The sequence below is a fragment of the Danio rerio genome, chromosome 18 (genome assembly GCF_049306965.1).
Source record: "Danio rerio strain Tuebingen ecotype United States chromosome 18, GRCz12tu, whole genome shotgun sequence".
NCBI classification, from domain to species: Eukaryota; Metazoa; Chordata; class Actinopteri; order Cypriniformes; family Danionidae; genus Danio; species Danio rerio.
This window is the reverse complement of record NC_133193.1, coordinates 53,125,001-53,149,735: the sequence shown is the minus strand read 5'-3', so window position 1 is coordinate 53,149,735 and position 24,735 is coordinate 53,125,001. Positions and strand designations below refer to the sequence as shown.

General features: G+C 39.1%; 1 protein-coding gene across 8 annotated transcripts in view; it reads right to left on the bottom strand.

The window, feature by feature from the left end:
• Positions 1 to 24,735, bottom strand: part of mob2b (MOB kinase activator 2b) — a 68,989-nt gene that overhangs the window by 13,339 nt on the left and 30,915 nt on the right. For 2 of the 8 annotated variants that reach the window (XR_012393808.1, XM_005173694.6), the window contains exon 1: positions 21,944 to 22,120. The exons of 4 other annotated variants lie outside the window; for them this stretch is intronic. Coding sequence is in view for 2 of the 4 variants with exons in the window: in XM_005173694.6 (XP_005173751.1) it covers positions 21,944 to 22,026 (83 nt within the window). In the remaining 2 variants the exon portion in view is untranslated. Of the gene's footprint in view, positions 1 to 9,797; positions 9,970 to 21,943; positions 22,121 to 24,735 lie in introns of those variants that run through there. 2 more of the 8 variants (XR_012393807.1, XM_005173693.5) reach the window with 1 other exon arrangement.

The window sequence follows — 24,735 nt, the reverse complement described above, 5'->3', positions numbered from 1 at the left end:
AAGCTCAAATTTCGATTCCCAAGAGACACGAGCGCATCGCAAATATTGTAGACGGACTCAATGTGCTTCCTATAGGAGCTGCTTTATTATTATTATTTAAGGGGTCTGTAGTTGTGGTTCTGCAGGGTTATGTAAGCAGCGCGCACACACACACACACACACACACACACACACACACACACACACACACACACGCTCTGCTGACGTTAAAGAGTGAATGAACAGCAGTGTGTGCTCATGCATGTTTCCAGTGCAGGTCTGAGAACAGTTAAACACAGGCTGTAATTAAAGCCGGAGCCACAAACACGCAGGCTTTTCCTTCCACATCTATTTATAGCACAGCAGGCTTGAGTTACAGTCAGACCCACCGGCCCCAGCCAGACCTCCAGCACCTCCAAACACACGTCACACACACACTGATACAGTTGAAACCAGAAGTTCATTCTGTACACTCTACATAAAGGAACATAACCACTGTTTTAAAAAATGAATTTTGAGAATTTTTATTAATTTCTAGACAGTCAAAAGTTTACACACATGTCCTTGGTGTTGTTTAGCTTTGTTTTTAAACTGTATAACTTTGGTCAGATGTTTTGGGTCTCCTTCCACAAGCTTCCCACAGTAGTTTGCAGGAGTTTTGGCCCATTCCTCCTGAGAGAATTACTGTAACTGAGTCAGATTTGTAGGCTGTCTTGCTCGCACAAGCTTTTTCAACTCCGCCCACACATTCTCTATAGGATTGAGATCAGGGCTTTGTGATGGCCACTCCAAAACATTCCCTCTGTTGTCCTTAAAGCACATTTGAACTCATTTGGCAGTGTGCTTAGGGTCATGGTCTGTCTGGAAGAGCCATTTGTGGCCAAGTTGTAATGTCCTGGCTGATGTGTTGAGATGTTGCTTCAGTATTTCTCCATAATGTTCTGTCTTCATGATGCCATCTATGCTGTGAAGTGGACCAGTCCCTCCTGCAGCAAAACAGCCCCACAACATGATGCTGCCGCCCCCATACTGCACAGTTGGGATGGTGTTCTAGGCTTGTGTGTTTCCCCTTTGTCCTCCAGATGTAACACTGCTCATTATGACCAAACAGTTCAATCTTAGCTCCATCAGAGCACAGGACATGCCTCCACACATTACTCTTTTTCCCAGTGTCATTCAGCTAAAGGTAATCTGGCTTTGCTGTTGATTCTGGCTTGTTAATTCTCCCATGTTGTCACACAGGGAAGCAGTGTGTTTGAGCTTTTCCTTCAATACTATTCTACAGTTGTGCCTCACATTAACTGTAATGTTGTGAATTAGCCAATCAGAAACTTCCAAAACCCTGACATCATCATCTGAGCTTTATCAGAGGCAGAATGATCTTACTGTATGTAAACTTGACTTTCAAGAAGAGTTATAACAATTTCTCAATAAATATCTCTCTCATTATTCTGCTATTAAGAAGAACAGAAACACGTGATCATCCTGACTTACCTAAAAGAGAAACAGTTTAGTCCAGTGGTTCTCAAACTTTTATCATCAAGTACCACCTCAGAAAAAAATTGTCTCTTCAAGTACCACCAAAATGAGCAATATTGAAATACAGTAGCGTAGTAGACCCAGTTAAGCAGCTAAAATTCTGCATTACCTCAGAAATATAGGCTATTTGTCATATATGGCATATTATATACATAATTTTTGATAAATTTTGAAATGTGTGTAGCATGTACATGACATATTTCATTTCTCCGTGTACCACTAGAAGGAAGCCTGCGTACCACTACTGGTACACGTACCACAGTTTGAGAACCACTGGTTTAGTCACATTAACAGCTGACTTTTTTTAATGGTTATGTGCCATTTTATACAGTGTAACGACCCATCACTGACGTGACATGGAGGAACATGCGGTACCGGTGTTGTATCCAAATCACACAGCCCACATCAAATTGACAAGCAGCACCTGAACGTGTTCACAAGAATTAAAAACACCAACATGGGAGGAACGTATACCACATTTTGAAAGTGAAAGCACCTCATATTCACTAATTATAAGTATAGTATTTATTACACGACGGCCTGTGGCTTTCAGGAAAGTGAAATGATGCAAAAGAGGTTTCTGCCTAATAACCCGACTTCCTTCCCGGGATCTCAATCTAACAATGAACACACACACACACACACACACACTCATGAACGGAAAGAGAAGTGTATTGTAAACTTGCTTTTCCAGACATGAAGTCTGAGAAGCGGCGGCTTTATTTCTCAACATGTGAACGAGACGCTGTGAGTGTGAAACGACAGAGTTGGGAACATCTGATTGTGCGCTATTTTGACTCTCTTGCATGATCTCAGGCAAATACTCAGAAGCTGCATGTTTGGTGAGACGTGCGGAAAAACATTCCAGCGACCTGCTGACGCATTTCTGCACTTTCAAAGTCAAGATGGACATACAACGCATACCGTGGTTAATTGATGCATTGTCCAATCTATCAAAATAAGATGCATTTTTTCACAGAACATCCTGGGCGTAGTGTAAGGCTTCTCGATCTATTGGAAATAGTTGTACTGCATTTATTAACTGCTCTACGTTACAATAATCTAAACATCTGCAGCAGAATGTGAACTATTTCAACTATTGAGAAATGTGAGAATCTGACGTGTGCAGTGATCATCGAGAGCAGGAAAATGACAAATATCCAAGTAATAACCTGTCTGAAAAGAGTATTATTATAACTAATGCTGAATTATTAGGATTTTAAAAATAGTTTAGGGTAAATTAATTGACACACAAGAAAAAAAAAAAGTTTTAAGAACTAAATTAGACTGTTAACATACACACACATATATATATATATATATATATATATATATATATATATATATATATATATATATATATATATATTTTTTTTTTTCTTCTTTTTTTTTGTAGCAAAACAACATTTGCTAGATCTTCTTGCACTAAATTATGTGATAACATTAAGGGTAAAGAGGAAGAAAGCGATGTGGTAAAGTAGTTAATCGTGTAAACTATAGCCCCTTTCACTCATATAGACCTCTCCAGAAAATGAACGTCAATTTTCCAGATAGGGATCATATGTGAACAGGCCCTATTTGAAAATACCGGGTAAATTAATTAATTCATTCATTCATTTTCTTTAAATTTTCTTGAAAAGTCTGCATTGTTTTAAACATTAAATTGACTTTATACAGCTGTTCAAATAAAGAAAGTTTATATTAATGTCTGTTTTCGCATCCTGTTGGTGTTTCACTTTCGAAAAGAATCATTTTTTTTAAATGATTCAGTTCAATCGCAATGACTCACTTCTTAATAGTGAGTTGCTGCCACCTACTGGCGGTATTAAATTGACAATTTCAAATATCAGTATTCAGTCCAATGCTTTGTGTTTACAGTATCAGAGCATTATTAATGCATGTATAATTGCAATGTTGAAATAATCATGTGACCCTGTAAGACAATAATAACTTTAGTTGTCTAAGGTAGTCTTTAAGATATCAGAAGACACAATAGAATAAGATGATAAAAAGGGCGGCACGGTGGCTCAATGGCTAGCACTGTGGCCTCGCAGCAAAAAAGGTTGCTGGTTCTAGTCACAGCTGAGTCAGTTGGTGTTTCTGTGTGGAGTTTGCATGTTCTCCCCTCTCAGGTTTCCTCTGGGTGCTCCGGTTTCCCCCACAATCCAAACACATGTGCTATAGGGGAACTGATGAACTAAATTGGCTGTAGTGTATGAATGTGTGTGTGTGTGTGTGTGTGTGTGTGTGTGTGTGTGTGTGTGTGTGTGTGTGTGTGAATGAGTGTATATGGGTGTTTCCCAGTACTGGGTTACACCTGGCAGTTCATCTGTTGTGTAAAACAGATTCTGAAATCATTGGTGGTTCATTCCGCTGTGGTGGCCTCTGATAAATAAAAGGACTAAGCTGACAGAAAATGAATGAATGTTCATATTTTGTTATTCACATTTGGTGGGAAAAGCTGATAACTGCGCTAATCCCGATGACTTAAAAAGGCGAAGTCACTCAACGTTGCTCTTCAGATCAGGAAGTCTCCGCATATTTCCTCAGAACTGAAACACATTAGTGAGATCCGACTCTGATACCGAACTGCATTCTGACTGCAGACTCCAGACTGGCGGCCCCGAGCAGCCACCAATGCTCCGGGCCCTGAAAAGTGCCATTTAAAAGACCATTATAGTAACATCAAATTAGTCCTTTCTCAGAAAAGCCGCAGTCTGTGGGAACGCGCAGGCAGTAGGACTGTTTTTAAGAGACTAAAATTAGACGGACGTCAACTTGCAGCTTTAGCAGTCGCTTCTTGCATTAAATCAGTCGCTTTCAGCAATCCACACAGTTCAGGCAAAGCGTCATTTATGGTATGGATGGTGTGTTTACAGAATACAGAGTTATTTTAGAAATATATTTATTTTATTTTATATATATTTAAAAGTTCAACCATATATATTTTTATTATTATTATACAATATTTCTGTTCCTGTTTTCCCAATGAAAATGATTCGGATTAACCAGGAGCAGAACATCTGTGTGTCTCAGAGCAACACTGAACTGTTTCCAACCTGAACGAATCCTTTACTGAGTCAATGATTCAGTAATTCACTCATTAAAGGGATAGTTCACTTAAAAAAGGACATTCACTCAGCCACAGGTCATCCAAGGCGTAGATGACTTCTTTTATTCAGTAGAACATTAAAGAAGATCGCCATCAGACCGACAGGACTACAAACTGACTTCATTTGCAAATGGCGGATGTATGTCTGACGATGACAGCACGGTGGCTCAGTGGTTAGCATTGATGCCTTTCAGCAAGAAAGTTGCAGGTTCGAGTCCCAGCTGGGCCAGTTGGCCATAGTGTATGAGTGTGTGTGTGTGAATATGAGAGTGCATGGGTGCTTCCCAGTACTGGGTTGCAGCTGGAAGAGCATCAGCTGAGTAAAACATTCATTCATTCATTTTCTTGTCGGCTTAGTCCCTTTATTAATCAGGGGTCGCCCCAACGGAATGAACCGCCAGCTTATCCACTATATGTTTTACACGGTGGATGTCCTTCCAGCTGCAACCCATCTCTGGGAAACATCCATACACACTCATACACTACAGACAATCTACCCAATTCATCTGTATCACATGTCTTTGGACTGTGGGGGAAACCGGAGCACCCTGAGGAAACCCACACAAACGCAGTGAGAACATGCAAACTCCATACAGAAATGCCAACTAACCCAGCCGAGGCTCGAACCAGCGACCTCCTTGCTGTGAGAGGACAGCACTATCTACTGCGCCACTGCGTCGCCTGAGTAAAACATATACTGGAATACTTCATTCCTCTATGGTGACCCCTGATAAAGGGTCCAAGCTGAAGAAAAATGAATGAATGAATGTTTGAATGTTTGTATTTCTTACATGAACCAATCATTTGGCTTCACAAGACCTCAGTATGTCATCAGAATCATGGCTATTGATTTGGACTTAATATTTCTCTTAATATTTAATATTCCTCTGAAGGAACAAATCTGACCTGTGGGTGAGCAAATGAATGGGTGAACTATCCCTTTAAGACTGTGCTTTCAATGCCACTTATTATTCAACATTTTTAGCTACAACTTACCGACAGACAAGCATCTACACAAGCAGTACATCACTGCAAACACTTATCCAACAATAATAAATGCACCACCTCCCAGAGCTGAAGAGGAATTATTAGCATTTGTCAAGCATGTGAAAATCCCAGGAATTACCGAGCAGCTTCCTGACGTTTACATGTGTATGAAAGATAGCACACTTCTTGAAGAGGAATAATAAGCTGTGAAAGGAACTTGCATGCATAACTGGCTCTCCATGATGAATCCTCCAATTGAAGACGCTGTATATACGTGAACGGCGGTCCTCACGGAATAAGTGTTTGTTAATAAACGATAAAAGTAAGACTCCTTCTGCTTTCTGTTTGTCAATTTACAGCTCACCTGAAGCCGAGAACAAGCCCTGAGCCAGACGACACTGCATCTGAACACTAAAACAAGCTGGAAAGCAGTAAAGCAACTTATTGTTCAGACTTTGCTCTGGATATAGCAGATAAACACCAAATCTGGGTTATGGATGCATCTTATACCCTACTGTTCCTCCTATTTAGACCTTTAGACTGAATCATTTGAGATGTTTACACTCATAATGCTTTAAATATGGTCTAAGTCATACATGCACATGTTCAGGTTTTCGTCATGCAACTAAATACTTTGCTCTATTTATTTTTACTGCATTTACTGGAGTGGATTCCTCATTTTAGATTTTCACTTAAATATTATTTGGTGCTCTTAATTTCAACACACATACGCTCTATGCTAGCTAAAGCATTTTTCAACTCTATATATATATATAAGAGGAGTACAAGGAAAGAGTTTAACTTGCATTTAAAAAATGAGCCTAAAAGTCACACTGTACAACAAGAGTTCATTAATTAATGATAGTTAATGTATTTACTAACTAATCATTAATGAATCACAGCTCAACATTTACTAATGTGTTATTAAAATCCAAATGTATCCTTGCTAACATTAGTTAACGAAAATAAAGTTGTTCATGTTAACTTACAGTGCATTATACTGTTAACAAGCAAACATAAATAATGTCATAAATGAATCATTCAGTGTTTGTTTATGGTAACAAATACATTAACTAATAAACCTTATTATAAAGTATTACCAAAATAATATGCACCAAGTGTTTTGTCTTTTATGCAAACAAAAATTGCATGCAAAATATATTACATACAGATGAAGACAGAATTATTCGCAATTATTTTTTTCCCCCAATTTCTGTTTTACGGAGAGCAGATGTTTTCAACACATTTCTAAACATGATAGTGTTAATAACTCATCTCTAATAACTGATTTATTTTATCTTTGCCATGATGACATTAAATAATATTAGACTAGATATTCTTCAAGACAAAGTGACATTTAAAGGATTCACTGGGTTAATTAGGGTAACTAGGCAGGTTCGGGTAATTAGGCAAGTTATTCTATAATGATGGTTTGTTCTGTAGGATAAAAAATTTTATTAAAGGGGCTAATAATTTTGTCCTAAAAATGGTGTTAAAAAATTAATAACTGCTTTTATGTTAGCCAAAATTAAACAAACAAGACTTTTTTTAGAAGAAAAAATATTATCAGACATACTGTGAATATTTCCTTGCCCTGTTACACATAATTTGGGAAATATATAAAAAAAAAAAAGAAAGAAAAGAAAGAAAATTCAAAAGGGGACTAATAATTCTGACTTTAACTGTATATACATATATTCAAAACACAAACAGTGAATTGGGAATTTCACAGCTACAGGTGGTACAAAACCCATTATTACTGCAGTATATAGACTTAGAACAACAAATTGCATACTATTAAACTATTTGTAAAGTGCTTGGGTTATTTTTATGCAAACCTCTTATATGTCACCTATTTGCACCATTCAGTCCACTGAAACAAGAATAACTTGTGCTGTCCTGGCTGTAATTTACCCTAATTATAACCTATGCATGCATCAGCCTCACGTGCAAACATTACAGCAAAGCAACATGGCAGAGGATAAAGAGTGGGATATATTCGCATATGCCTTTCACCTTAATATAATTTCATTCGCAAATAATAAATAGAGAAATCATATTAGTAGCCAATGACTATGACAGTACAACAGGACATAATAACTAGCGCAGTTTTTACAGTCACACTTTACAATAGGGTTTCATTAGTTCATATATTTATTATACTAATATGAGCAATACTTGTACAGCATTCATTAATGAAAGTTCAACACTTATTAATGCATTATTAATATCAAAACTTAAGTTAATGCACAGTGTGTTAACATTAACTAACAATGAGTGACTGTATTTACATTACGTAACGTTAACTCAATGGTAATCAATGTATTGCTGTTTCATGTTAACAAATGCACTGACTAATACAACCTTATTGTAAAGTGTCACCAATAATAATTGCATGTGATTTCAGACCAAATATACATGCATTAACCAACACAACCTTATTGTAAAGTGTCAATAATTGCATGTGATTTCAGAGCGTATACACAAAGAATGGATTAATTAATACAACCTCATTGTAAAGTGTAACCAGCAATAATTGCATGCGATTTCAGACCAAATATATATGCATTAACTAATACATCCTTATTGTAGTGTTAATAATTGCATGTGATTTCAGACTTATTATACAAAGAATGCATTAATTAATACAACCTCATTGTAAAGTGTAACCAGCAATAATTGCATGTGATTTCAGACAGAATATAAAGAAATATTGCATCAACTATTACAGCCTTATTATAAAGTGTTACCAAAGTCATATGCATCAAGTGTTTTTTCTGCAAAATGTCTACAATTGTATATGATCTACATATTTAAAACACAAACAGTGAATCAGGAATCTCACAGCTACAGGTAGTACAAGACCCCATTACTACAGTATACAAACTGCATTGTTATAAATTCGTCAGTTGCATAAGTAATTTAAGCAAACCTCTTACATGACACCTAAAAATATACATTTGCATCTTGCAGTCCACTAACCAACACTGTCCTGGCCATAATTCACCTTAAGTATAACCTATGCATTGCATATATCAGCCTCGCATGCAAAGATTACATATCATAATAGCATGAAGCAACATGACAGAGGAGCAAATTAGACGCATAAATAAAGAAATAGAGTGTGCTACAGATGCTTTTATATATTCGGATGCATTTCACTTAATATAATTTCAGAAAAGTTGCAAATTCTAAATGGAGACATCATATTAGAAGCCAACGACTATTACAGCATTGATAAGAGTCAATGAAATAGTGTTGTTTTTTAAGTAGTCACACTTTATAATTAGATTTCACTAGTTACTGTGCATTTTTAATTCAAGTCAACATTTACTAATGTATTATTAACATCAAAACTCATACTGGTTAACAGAAGTTAATGCATAGCAATAAACTACTGTATTTTCAATAACTAACATTACCTTAATGTAAATCAATGTATTGTTTGTTCGTGTTAGCAAATGCAGTAACTAACACAACCTTATTGTAAAGTGTTACCAGTAATAATTGCATGTGATTTTAGACTGAATATACAAAGGAAGCATTAACTAATACAACCTTATTGTAAAGGGTTACTAATGATTTCAGACTGAATATACAAAGAATGCATCAACTATACAACTTCATTGTAAAGTGTTACCAGTAATAATTGTATGCGATTTCAGACCAAATATACATGCATTAACTAATACAACCTTATTGTAAAGTGTTAATAATTGCATGTGATTTCAGAGTGAATATACAAAGATTGCATTAACAAATACAACCCCATTGTAAAGTGTTAATAACTACATGAGATTTCAGACCGAATATACATGCATTAACTAATGCAACTTCATTGGAAAGTGTTACCAGTAATACTTACATGTGATTTCAGACTGAGTAATAAAAGTAGCACAAGTTTTCACTACTAAAAAAGGTAGTTGCATTCAACTAGATATTATATGACTAATCATGCAAACGAGATTAAATCATGCCGTTTTAAATCATGCTTTATTTATTTTTTTAAAGACAAAAGTTTGATTCTTAAACTAACTTTACCTCAATGCATTAAAGCCAGACTGAATGGCAACTATTAAAAGTGAATGGAAAGTTCCATTCCGTCAACAGACACGCATGCCAGCGCGCTCTGGAGAGGAAAAACAATAAGAATCACTGAAAGTACAGTATTCTGGGTTACCTCAGGACTTTGCCAACCGCCTGAAGGACCATTTTACAGCTTAATCCGCTTTTTGGAGGCCTTTCTCCGGTGATGGAGTGATCTCCGACCATGCTGAAAGCGGCCGGTGTGTGTTTCGGACGCGCTTCTCATGCAGGCGGAGAAAAGTAAAGTAAAACCCGGAGCACGGTCTGAAAACAGCCGCTCTGTGCGCTTCTGCTCCAGCTCAACTTCTGGCCAATCGCAGAGCAGGGGGGCGGGGCCAAGGCGCAATATTTGTCATGCAAAAAATAAAAGTCATCCACATGACTCTAAACACACTGAGCGCAGAAAACAATGAGCTGGAGTATTGTATAGAGATTTTATTATTATTATATATTATTATTATTATTATTATTATTATTATTTTATTATTATTATTATGTTTGACAATTTATCTATTTAATGTACAATAAAAATTAATTGATTAATAAAAATGTAGTTTATAGTTTATAAATGTAGTTAGTAGTTTGTGCAAATATACTCGATATACTTTGGCTAATATTTGCTATATATTATTATTTAAAACATACATTTTAACACCTTTAGTTGTTGTTTATAGTTGCAGTAAAACAATTTAAACTACATTACATTTATTACTTTTAAAGTAATTAAGATGAACTTAGGTGCTTTATTAATAAAGATTATTTTAATATCTTCCAAAGCACAATTATAAAACAATTTGCATCTGTAAACAATAAAAGACCTGAGCTAAAAATATGTCCATTAAAGGTGCAATATTTGTGATGTAAAAAAGTCTGTGACTCATGTTTAACTATTTAATGCACAATAAAAATGTTATTTTGTGTTTAATTTAAATGTTATTTAATACTATTATGTATGTTAGTAAAATGTGCAAAAAGTTGTTTTGTATTTCATGCAATTAAACATAATTAACAAATTAAATAATGTCAAAAATAAACTTTTTTTTAATATATTTTTACTCATTTTAAATACTATTCAAATCCAAAAATATAGGGATGTACATACTTTAAACATGATGCTTTTAAAAAGTTATGAAATTATACAAATACATGTGTGTGTAGACCATTTACTTTGATAAATAATGTTTTTTTTTCAATTGTACTGTTTAATGCACAAAAACATTAAAATTCATAAAAATGTAGTTTTGGGGGTGTTTGCTAATATACTCATGTATTTACATTTCAGCAACACATTTATCAGCTGTTAAAAGTTGCAGTAAAACAACTCAAACTCGTTTACATGTATTACTTCTGAAGCATTTAAAGTAAACTTAAGTGTTTTATAAAGTTGATTTTAATATTTTCTAAAACATAATATAATCACAAAGACCTGAGCTAAAAAAATGTCCAAGGCAAAATATTTGTGATGAAAAAAAAACGTGTTTTTTTTGCAATTTACTATTTATTGCACAAAAAATATATATTAATGTTTATTAAAATGTATTAAATAAAGTGTTGTAATATTTGCAAATAAACATAATTTACATTTCAGCAACACATTGCTAAAATCAATGGCTTATATATACATTTACTCATTTTAAATACTATTGTAAACCAAAAATATATGGTTATACAAACTTTAAACATGATGCCTTTAAAAAGTTATGAAAATATAAATATAGATGTCTGTGTAGGCCATTTAGTTTAATAAATAAAGTTTGTTTGTTTTTGAATTGAACTATTAAATGGACAAAAAATATTACAATTAATAAAAAATTTAAAATATACAATTAATAAAAAAATATGAACTTATATGCTTTATTATTAGTTTATTTTAGCATTTTCTAAATCATTATTTTAATCAAAATTTGTATCTGTAAACAACAAAAGACCCGAGCAAATCTAAAATAACCATGTAGAGATGTATTTCCAATATTCAACATTAAAAAAAAGAAATAAACACTGTAAAAATAATTACTGTATGGCTCATTTTGAGATCGTTATTTCATTAACGAATTCTAATGACACTTTATTGTAAAGTACTATCTAAAATCTATTATATAAATTATAGTATATTATTTATACATTTATTTATTTGTTTTAATATTGTTTCTTAACAATCAAATAGTAAATAAATGCATTTTAACAGTGTAAGTAATTTCATTCATAAATTTTTTCTTCGGCTTAGTCTCTTTATTCATCAGGGGTCACCACATCGGAATGAACCGCCAACTATTCCAGCATATGTTTTACACAACGGATGCCCTTCCATCTGCAATCCATCACAAGGAAAAGTATAAGCAATTTAAAACAGAAAAAATAATCCTACAAATGCATGAAAATGATCATTGAAGCAGCTTAAAATACTTTTCCTATTGAGTAGACAGCAGGACTGTGATGTAACCGCTGCATGTGTCAATCATGAAGCGTTTACTGAACAGGTTCTTCACCGCATGGTTTTCTGGACGCCGATATCGAGCAGTAATTCCCGTTATGACGATGTAGTTTACAGAGGAACATCAGGCTGGAATTTTCCTGCAGGGCTTGAAGGCATGTTCAGACCTGACTCTGGAAAGCTAGAAGGGCTGCGGGACCTGTATTTTAGTCTAACAGCATGCCAAGACTGACAAACACATGGCAGAGACTCGCAGGCTCCACACACAGGCCCTCTTACGCTTTTCTGCTAGCACATGAAATAGAAATAAACATGCAGACTCACTCACACACTACATACATAGAGTATATACAAGAAGCAGCGCTGGGTGTAACTATAGCTAAAGTAACTTGGTACTATAATTAAATTACTTCTCCACTGGGAAAAATGTAAAGTAACTGGGGGATTACTTTTCATATTTGGGTAATTAGTTTGACAATTACTTATAATAAATGCTGTATATACTTGGAAGCAGTGCTGGGAGTAATTAAAGTAACTTGGCACAGTAATTAAATCACTATTCATGTTTACACCCGTGTGTAAATTTCATGTGCTTAAGAATCAATGGATTGAGACAAAATGAAAGACAATATATTGCATGTATTCCCATGATACGATATTGCGATGCTCCTGTCCCGACGATATTATTATGATTGTAAATATGTTAGAATTTGCTATGCTTTTCTAAATTATGGCCAAAGGAAAACTTTGGAAACATCTTTTTAAACTTAACACAAACATTTCTCTTTTTAACTATAGTGAAGATTCCACCGTCTTTATTTTACTAACTTGCTGCACGCTGAAGTCACCAGAAAACAACTCAACAGCACCATCTAGTGGACTGTGTAAAGACAGAAGTAGCCGTCCATTAGCCATTATGCTGTGTTCAGACTAGACGCAGCACACATGAATAAATCACGCTATTCACTCGTAGATATGTCCGTGAATATTTTGAGTTTACTCCCTTTCTTCGCGCGGCCGACTCCCTTCATCTGCGAGGAGTTCCGATCATCTCCACATGCGGAAAATTCAGATCCAAATCGAGCTTCGGATCTGTTGAAATATTTGAACACTATTCTAGTGTTGTCCATCAGGTCCATGCGCGCGAGATGAGAAATAGGAATTTATTTGGTTATTTTTGGAATAACAAAAAGTCTATATTAAAAAACAAAAAAATTATATTAATAAATGTAAGTAATAAAGAAATAAAAATATACGGTTTTATGTTGTCTTCACATTCCCTCCAATATTTTAAGTGGTCTTTTGAGTTTCTAGTATTCATTCATTCATTCATTAAATCATGGTAAACACACAGAGAATAAAGGCTCTTGCTTTTGCACTCCTTTATTTTGGACACTGTGAGAACAGCTTCTCTCCCATGGTGCAAGACAGTACTGAAAATTCTGTTCGACTGCCACAAGGGGGCGTATTCCGACAGTCGTGTCTAAATGTCATGTGCAGTGGAAAGGAGGCTTTTCCTCCGCACGACCGACCCCCTCTTCATCCGCACGTCGTCTGTCCGACCGACCGACCCCCTCTTCATCCGCGCGTCGTCCAACCAACCCACCCCCTCTTCATACGCGCGTCTTCCAACCGACCGACCCACCCCCTCTTCATACGCGCGTCTTCCAACCGACCCACCCCCTCTTCATACGCGCGTCTTCCAACCGACCCACCCCCTCTTCATACGCGCGTCGTCCCGACCCCCTCTTCATCCGCGCGTCACCCGACCCCTTTTCATCCGCGCGTCGTACGACCGACCCCCTCTTCATCCGCGCGTCGTCCCGACCCCCTCTTCATCAGCGCGTCACCCGACCCCTCTTCATCCGCGCGTCGTACGACCGACCCCCTCTTCATCCGCGCGTCGTCCCAACCCCCTCTTCATCAGCGCGTCACCCGACCCCTCTTCATCCGCGCGTCGTACGACCGACCCCCTCTTCATCCGCGCGTCGTCCCGACCCCCTCTTCATCCGCGCGTGACCCGACCCCTTTTCATCCGCGCGTCGTACGACCGACCCCCTCTTCATCCGCGCGTCGTCCCGACTCCCTCTTCATCCGCGCGTGACCCGACCCCTTTTTATCCGCGCGTCGTACGACCGACCCCCTCTTCATCCGCGCGTCGTCCGACCGACCCCCTCTTCATCCGCGCGTCGTCCGACCGACCCCCTCTTCATCCGCGCGTCGTCCGACCGACCCCCTCTTCATCCGCGCGTCGTACGACCGACTCCCTCTTCATCCGCGCGTCGTACGACCGACCCCCTCTTCATCCGCGCGTCGTCTGACCGACCCCCTCTTCATCCGCGCGTCGTCCGACCGACCCCCTCTTCATCCGCGCGTCGTCTGACCGACCCCCTCTTCATCCGCGCGTCGTACGACCGACCCCCTCTTCATCCGCGCGTCGTACGACCGACTCCCTCTTCATCCGCGCGTCGTCCGACCGACCCCCTCTTCATCCGCGCGTAACCCGACCCCTTTTCATCCGCGCGTCGTACGACCGACCCCCTCTTCATCCGCGCGTCGTCCGACCGACCCCCTCTTCATCCGCGCGTCGTCCCGACTCCCTCTTCATCCGCGCGTGACCCGACCCCTTTTTATCCGCGCGTCGTACGACCGACCCCCTCTTCATCCGCGCGTCGTCCGACCGACCCCCTCTTCATCCGCGCGTCGTCCGACCGACCCCCTCTTCATCCGCGCGTCGTCCGACCGACCCCCTCTTCATCCGCGCGTCGTCCGACCGACCCCCTCTTCATCCGCGCGTCGTACGACCGACTCCCTCTTCATCCGCGCGTCGTACGACCGACCCCCTCTTCATCCGCGCGTCGTCTGACCGACCCCCTCTTCATCCGCGCGTCGTCCGACCGACCCCCTCTTCATCCGCGCGTCGTCTGACCGACCCCCTCTTCATCCGCGCGTCGTACGACCGACCCCCTCTTCATCCGCGCGTCGTACGACCAACTCCCTCTTCATCCGCGCGTCGTCCGACCGACCCCCTCTTCATCCGCGCGTAACCCGACCCCTTTTCATCCGCGCGTCGTACGACCGACCCCCTCTTCATCCGCGCGTCGTCCGACCGACCCCCTCTTCATCCGCGCGTCGTCCGACCGACCCCCTCTTCATCCGCGCGTCGTCCGACCGACCCCCTCTTCATCCGCGCGTCGTCCGACCGACCCCCTCTTCATCCGCGTGACGTCCGACCCCCTCTTCATCCGCGCGTCGTCCGACCGACCCCCTCTTCATCCGCGTGTCACCCGACCCCCTCTTCATCCGCGCGTCGTACTACCGACTCCCTCTTCATCCGCGCGTCGTACGACCGACCCCCTCTTCATCCGCCCGTCACCCGACCCCCTCTTCATCCGCGCGTCGTACGACCTACTCCCTCTTCATCCGCGCGTCGTACGACCTACTCCCTCTTCATCCGCGCGTCGTACGACCGACCCCCTCTTCATCCGCGCGTCGTCCGACCGACCCCCTCTTCATCCGCGCGTCGTCCGACCGACCCCCTCTTCATCCGCGCGTCGTCCGACCGACCCCCTCTTCATCCGCGCGTCGTACGACCGACCCCCTCTTCATCCGCGCGTCGTACGACCGACCCCCTCTTCATCCGCGCGTCGTACGACCGACCCCCTCTTCATCCGCGCGTCGTACGACCGACCCCCTCTTCATCCGCGCGTCGTACGACCGACCCCCTCTTCATCCGCGCGTCGTCCGACCGACCCCCTCTTCATCCGCGCGTCGTCCGACCGACCCCCTCTTCATCCGCGCGTCGTCCGACCGACCCCCTCTTCATCCGCGCGTCGTCCGACCGACCCCCTCTTCATCCGCGCGTCGTACGACCGACCCCCTCTTCATCCGCGCGTCGTACGACCGACCCCCTCTTCATCCGCGCGTCGTACGACCGACCCCCTCTTCATCCGTGCGTCGTACGACCGACCCCCTCTTCATCCGCGCGTCGTCCGACCGACCCCCTCTTCATCCGCGTGTCACCCGACCCCCTCTTCATCCGCGCGTCGTACGACCGACTCCCTCTTCATCCGCGCGTCGTACGACCGACTCCCTCTTCATCCGCGCGTCGTACGACCGACTCCCTCTTCATCCGCGCGTCGTACGACCGACTCCCTCTTCATCCGCGCTTCGTACGACCGACTCCCTCTTCATCCGCGTGTCACCCGACCCCCTCTTCATCCGCGCGTCGTACGACCGACTCCCTCTTCATCCGCGCGTCGTACGACCGACTCCCTCTTCATCCGCGCGTCGTACGACCGACTCCCTCTTCATCCGCGCGTCGTACGACCGACTCCCTCTTCATCCGCGCGTCGTACGACCGACTCCCTCTTCATCCGCGCTTCGTACGACCGACTCCCTCTTCATCCGCGCGTCGTACGACCGACTCCCTCTTCATCCGCGCGTCGTACGACCGACTCCCTCTTCATCAGTGCGTCGTACGACCGACTCCCTCTTTATCCGTGCGTCGTCTGACCGACTCTCGCTTCACTCACACGTCAAATTCACTTACATTAGGCAGAGATTGGCTTAGACTCTCCATAGACTGACAGAAGCATAAAGCTGCACGCACACGCGCACGCGCACACGCACACGCACACACTCTCACAGATCATGTCAGTCCTGTTGTGAATCTGCTACTATGCTGATTTACAGGCAGTTGTAGCTCCGCCCTTTTCTGAAAAGAGCTCAACCTCATTTGAATTTAAAGCGGCAGTCACCAAAACACCACAACTAGGATCAAAGCCTGAAAGGATTATTTGCTTGAAACTTCACATCCAGACTCTGGGGGTAATCAGAGACTTTTTTTACATCTAATAAAAAGGATGCATAACAGCTCCCCTTTAATAAAGTTCATGAAGCTAAAAGCGTACACTGCATCAGCATCTTAATACACAGACGGCTTCTCTCAATCCAAACACCAGCATCAGCCTTTAATTATTACAGCACGAGCCTTAAAAGGTCAGCCTGAAATAAACGCTGGATAAAAAAAAATGGCTGGAAAAAGTGCTTCTAAAATGAGCCGCGGACGTCAGGTTGTAGGTGGGAATAATGAGGGCCTGTGTGAGGGGCCGATGTGCACTGAGAGCCCTTCATAGGCTGCGTTTGTACAGGGGCCACAAAAAACGAAGGGCAGAAAAGCAGACGGAGCCGAACAGAAGAGTCTTTCATGGCCTCTACAGGTGAGAGAAAATGACAGGCCGGCTTACGTAAGCAGTGACGCAAGCGTGTGGATGCCGAACGCCTCCAATGCTTTCTTAGTAACTTTAATGCCTCAGGAATTTCAGATACTGTAGGCACCTGCTTTTTACCTCAAGACCCAAAATATCCTGGTGTTTTATATAGATTCAGTACCACACGATCTTTACTTACAGCCATTTTCAGGGGCACAGCTCACACTTGTGTCACCTTAAAAAGATAGTTCACCCAGAAATTGTCTATTTGCTCATTATTTACTCTCCCACAAAGCTTTAAGAGTTTCTTCCTTCTGTTGAAAACAAAAGGAGATATTTTGAAGAATGCTGAAAACTGGCAACCATTGACTTCCATAGTAGGACAAACAAATAGTATGGAAGTCAATGGTTACCGGTTCCAATGGCAAATGCCTCCAGTGTTTTCTTAGTAACGCTTCAGGAGTTTCAGATAGGCACCTGCTTTTTACCTCAAGACCAAAATATCTTGGTGTTTTACATTCATTTGGTTACAAAGGATCTTTACTACCCTCCATCCGGTAACCATTGACTTCCATAGTAAGCTAAACTAATAGTATCAAAGTCAATGGCTACCGGTTTCATACGTGTAGATGCTGAACACCTCAAGTGTTTTCTTAGCTCATTTAATGCATCAGAAATTTCAGATAGGCGTCTGCTTTTTACCTAAACACCAACATATCTTGGTGTTTTATATATATTTAGTTACAAAAGGTCTTATCCTCCAAAGGAAATGCATTTTTAGGTGCATAGCTTTTTCACTTAAGAGGGATAGTTCACTCAAATAGTTTTATTTACAGATTATTTACTACAGCTTTATGAGTTTATTTCTTCTGTTGAACATAAAATAAGATGTTTTGAAAAATGCTGAAAACCGGTAACCATTGACTTGCAAAGTAGGACCAAAAAAATAGTATAGAAGTCGATGGTTACCGGTTTCAAGTATGTACAGTGGATGATTTCTTAAAGTCAAAGCGCTACAAGATATACAATAACAACTAAAAAACATTTAACATAAAAGAAGATCTTTTGAAAAATGCTGAAAACTGGTACCCATTGACTTTCATAGTAGGAAAGACAAATACTATGGAAGTCAATGGTTACCGGTTCTCAGCATTCTTCAGAATTTTGTTTAACAGAAGAAAGAAACTCAAAGGTTTGGAAACACTTATAGGCGAGTAAATGATGACAGAACTTACATTTTAAAGGGATAGTTCACTTAAAAATGTCAATTATGTCATCATTTACTCGCCTATAAGCGTTTCCAAATCTTTAAGCACTTTCATCATCATGCAAAACTCCCACTTTTACAAGTTTCCCATAATAGCTGTGATGATTTGCTTTGGCTGAGGCTTTTAACAACATGTCAGATGTTTTACAATGTGCTCAAAATGCTGATTTGTCCATTAATGCACACCACTGCACATATTTATCATCACATCATCTGTTCAGACTGAATCACATCACTTTTTTGATGCACATGCTGGAATTTATTCAGTCAATGTGTTTCAGTCACAGTTTATGCAAATGTTCATATCAGGCAAAAGCTTTATCCTAGTCATTTGTGTGCATACATTTCCACTAAGTATTTTTAAAAGTGATATTCCATAATGTACATAAAAACTGGCGGATGAAACATAGCTACTGTAAATTTAGAGTCATTTAGAGTACATTTTGAAACATAGCTACTGTACTTTAAATTGGGCAAGCTCAGTGACAGGTATATAAATATTTTAACTAATTAGAGCAAGTAATAAACTGAATGCACTTGAGGCGGGCTAAGATGTCATTTTGCATTTTAAAGAGTCTAAGGGTGCCTGAAACTGAAAAATGTAGTTTTTGAACACCCTAAACTCGGGGTAATTATGAAAATACACACATGAAGTGAGGTTGGGAATACTGAAAATAGCTCAGGGCCAAGTCCATATGAGCCAATCCCAGAAAGACAACATTTCTCTGCTCTGCAAACATGCCAATGCTGAGCTTGACTACTTCAGAAATTAAACACACACACACACACACACACACACACACACACACACGCACGCACGCACGCACTCACGCAGGTCAGAGGACATACAGATCATCTAAACTTACGACAATCAAACTTTAATCGGAGCAAAAAGCAAATCGGAAGCAAAAGGCTGTCAAGTTAAAGAGACAGTTCATTAAGGTTATTATTAGTTCTGCATATGAAAATTGAGTTGTGATTTCAATACTGTTTTTTTAATATGCTGCAATTTCCCATTTAGTTTGTTTCATTGATGGTTTTGTTAGATTTAGATGAGTTTTTACGATATTTAAAAACTTTAATCTGTTCCTCAAACAAAGCTACGGTCATGATTAAGAGTTTTACAGAACCAGCAACAGTTTTAATGCGTGTAGTTTTTAGTTTGTTTCATTAATTGTCTTGTCGGAGTCAGTTCAGATTTTGTTTTGTGAACAGTTCTATTTAGATATATTTAATAATATTTAATAGATTTACTTTAAAGTCTCATACACACCAGGACGCTTTTCGTTCGCATTTATCAGAGTTTTTCTTCTGCATTCAAGCACAATAGATTTTCACTGCCGTTGAGCGGAGTGAATGCGCAAATATCACCCCCTGATGTTAGATGCTGCTTAATGAAATTAAAGTCTTGTTTAATGCAAGTCCTCTAGCTTGAGTGAAAGGGAAACCCTGCTCGCCTCGTAAAGGTTTTTAACCAGTAATTTGTGTCTTAGTTTTCATTTACTAACTTGCAGTTCACATAAAAATAGAAATTCTCCCCATTTACTCACACTCAAGTGATCAAACACTAAATAAAAACAAGATTCTGAAGATCCCTGGAACAAAAACACTGAAATCAACAGCGGACACTGTAAAAATATCCCTAAACTAGCAGTTTTCCGTATTTTGTGACTGATGTTTTTATTTTTCCTGGTTTATTCCTGCTCTTGCATTGCATTATAAGATCTTAATCTTTCTTCCAACCACTTATTAACCTTAAAAAGTTGTTTATTGATTTATGTATTAAATATTTATTGCCGGGCGATGCAGTGGCGCAGTAGGTAGTGCTGTCGCCTCACAGCAAGAAGGTCGCTGGGTCGCTGGTTTGAGCCTCGGCTCAGTTGGTGTTTCTGTGTGGAGTTTGCATGTTCTCCCTGCGTTCGCGTGGGTTTCCTCCGGGTGCTCCAGTTTCCCCCACAGTCCTAAGACATGCTGTACAGGTGAATTGAGTAGGCTAAGTTGTCCGTAGTGTATGAGTGTGTGTGGATGTTTCGCAGAGATGGGTTGCGGTTGGAAGGGCATCCGCTGCGTAAAAACCTTGCTGGATAAGTTGGCGGTTCATTCAGCTGTGGCGACCCCGGATTAATAAAGGGACTAAGCCGACAAGAAAATGAATGAATGAATGAATGAATGAATGAATATTTATTGCCACATCAGCAACTAATGGCTATTTTGTGGCCAAATGGATATACATTAAAATATTCCATGATAAAAACAAATTCGTTTTACACTAATAAGGTTACTTAGACAAATATATCAGGGTTCAACGCTAAGGATTTTTTTTATTGGTCTGATCGGGCCAATGGTTTAGTTTTTTTATATATATATAAAAAATGAGCAAAATTATGTGTTAACAACACAAAAAGCAGTATGGAAGATGAGTAAGTATTTTATTTCTGTTCGAAATTATTTAACAAAAAGTGGCCCCCATCGGGCCAGTAATGATCCCGTCTACTGTCCCAAGCGTCTCTCACACTAGCCCCGGGCCATCGGGCAGTCCTTATTGTTGAGCCCTGTATATAAAATATAAATAGATAAAATTTCCACAAAAATGTATTAAAAGTTATATATGATTTTCAGCTCTATTTTTGATAAAAATGTAAAACTCTTCCTGGTGGTGCGTTTATAAAAATGTCCATCAAATACTCTCGTTATTAAAATTTTACCTAATGGAATTTAAACTTTCAACAAAACATGTTGGATGGTGAGAGCAGTCTGGCAGAACTTACATTTAGGTGATTCTTCGCTATTTAATAATTCGATATATTTATTTAATTCGACATCTGGTATAGACCGTCTGATCATGCCTGGTCTTAAAATGATCATTTGCTAAAAGTCTTTCATTTATGTTCGGCTTATTATCATGTGATTTGTTGTTGATGCAGTTGCTCTTAAATGGTTGTAAAAAGTGACTTTAATGATTATTTTGCAGCGCTACAGTATATTGTGTGTGTTGGTGACTGTTGTATAATACACTACAGAAAAACTGCAGCACATTTTCTCTTATTTTACAGTCTTATTTCTATAGATACCATTTCCTATAATATTTCAAACTACTAAAATCCCTTTGTTAAACTTTGAATCAACCTCCCAAAATGCAATTCACAACAGCATATAAACCGAAAACCTCATAAGAAACTGTTCATTAGCAGCTATAGTTTACAGTGTATCTTCTGTGTTCAACAGAAATAATAAAGTGAGCTCTTCCTTTAACACTGAGCTGTATATTATCTTTACCGAAACCTCACAGCTATTCAATAAAGTTTAGATGATTATAAAGAGCTAAGTACCTGTTAAAAAGCATCCACAAAAGACTGTGAGGGATTTCTACACTTCCCTGATCACCCGATGGATCGTCCTGGACTCTCTCCATGAGAAAAAAGCTCAAAAATTGTCCTTAGTTTTCATCATAAGCGAACAAATATAAGCAGCATCTGCTTCATACGTGTGAGAAATGCACTGCTGTCAAGTAAAAGAGCTGGATAACTCCTAAGTCTCATCTGCTGACACTGATAAGGCCATATAGAGGAGGCCTGAAGACTGGAGATTAACCAAACACATGAGGTTATCGATATATTGCCATCTAGAGCTGCACAATATATCATTTCAGCATCCAAATGCACATTTAATATAGTCCAAAGCTACTAAAGTAAAAGAAGACTAAAACAACAGGTGAAAAAACAGTTTTGTTAACCAATAGGAGGTAAATAAATAAATAAATAAATAAATGATTGAATGAATGATAAAACAAAGAAAACAAATGATTAAATAATACAATTAATGAAAACTACCAGAAATAAAATACTAATTGTCAAAAATATTAGTAATTTTCAGAATTATTAAGCTCTCACACACGGTGAAGAAAGAGGGTCCAACCTGTTACTAGGAAGGTGTACCTAATAAAGTGGCCAATGAGTGTTTATATACAGTATAGAAAATATAAAAAAACAAATATAAGAATAATAGGCATGCCCAAGTTAATTTATGACCCTGCACTATATGAACTCATAAAGAAAAAGTACATTTCGGGCTGGTGTTCAGTTGGGTTCAGTTCCTGTGACATTGTTCTGAAAGTACAAGTGTTGTGCGTTATATAACATGCTGTGGGAAAATTTGGGGTTAAAGTCAGTCTTCTGAGGGTTTGTACCTTCACTTCTTCCTGTTCCTGAAGAAAACGAGCAGCAGGAATGTGCTGTTATATTGTTCTCCAGACCCAACATTTACACAAACAGCTTTCCTGTGCTTCTGTGCTTCCTTAATCAGCAGACAAACATTCTGTCAGACATGAAAGCACAGACCAAGAGAACATTACAGTCCAGAAACCCAGACTCAGAGCTCAGGTTCACTTGCTGAACAAACCCAGCACACATTTACATCTCAATGCAGTGTTTCCTGCAACATCTAGTGAGAGAATTACGATTTAAATTATTCATGTGTATAAAATGTTGTGGCATTTTGACTTTATTATTTGCTCATTTAAATCATTATAAAATATAGTTTTGGTTTGACATTTTCAACTTTATACACCCTGTACACCAGCAATCAAATAAAATTAATACTTTAATCATAAAAAAACCCTGAATGAAAGAATGAATGAATAAAAGAAGGAATGAATGAACGTATGAGCTAACAAATGAACGGGGCCATAAATGATTGAACAAGTGAAGGACAGAATGAATGAATGAATTTGAGAATGAATAATTGAGGCAATGAATGAATGACTTACAGAAAGAGAACGAGAATGAATGAGTGAATAATAGATTAATTAAACGAATAAATGAAAGAATGAATGCGTGAATGAGTAAATGAGAGAATGAATGACTGAGTGAGTAAACGAATGAGAGCTGAGTGAATAAGAGAGATAATGATTGAATGAATGAGATAATGAATAAATGGAAGAAACAGAATGAGAATGAATGAGTGAATGAGAGATAAATTGAATAAATAAACAAATTAATGAGAGATTGATAGAATTATTGAAAATGCATGAATAAATGAGAATGAATGAATGAATGACTGAGAAATTAATTGAATAAATAAATAAGAGAATGAAATAAATAGGATGAATGAGTGAATGAGAGATTAATTAAATGAATAAATGAGAGAATGAGTAAATGAGAATGAATGAATAAATGAGTGAGTAAATGAGAGAATGAATGAGACACTGATTAAATAAATGAGATAATGAATGAATGAAAGAAAGAGGATGAGCATGAATGAGAGATTAATTGAATGAAGAAATAAAAGAATGAATGAATGACTGAGTTAGTGAATGAGAGAATGAATGAGATTAGGAATAAATTAATGAAGGAAAGAGAATGAGAGCATGAATGAGTGAATGAGAGATTAACTGAACGAATAAATAAGAGAATGAATGAAAAAGAGAATGAATGCATGAATAAATGAATGAAATGAGAATGAATGATTTAATTATTGATCAAACAAAAGAGATTGAATAAATGAAAAAGAATGAGTGAGAATAAGGGAATGAATGAATTAATGAATGAACAAATGAAAGAGAATGAATGAATTTATTAACGAATGAACAAACGAACGAGAATGAATGACTGAAAAAAAAGAGAATGAATGAATGAGAGAATAAAGAAATTAATAAATGAATGAACAAATAAAAGAGAATGAATGAATGAATGAATGGAAGAGAAAGAAAGAATGAGAGAATAATGAAATGAACGAATAAAAGAGAATGAATGAAAGAGAAAGAAAGAAAGAAAGAAAGAAAGAAAGAATGAATGAATGAATGAGAAAGCAGAGCTGTGTATATTGTAACAGAAAATGACTCTTATCAGTTTATCAGCATCAGGAACAGTGTGTTTCCTCAAGCAGCAGATCAGTGTTACACATCTCTCAGTCTGTGTGTGTAACCAACACCAACACACAATAACAAGAACCAGCGACCTTCTTGCTGTGAGTTCACAACAACTCAGCAGTTTGTAGATTGTAAAGTCTCAGTCTGTGTGTGCTGAACCAACAGCCAAACAAAGAAAGTCTTAAGAAAAACTCAGGATACGGTGGAGATGCTCAAGCGTGGCATGTAAACACCTTGAGGAGAAAACAGCAGCAC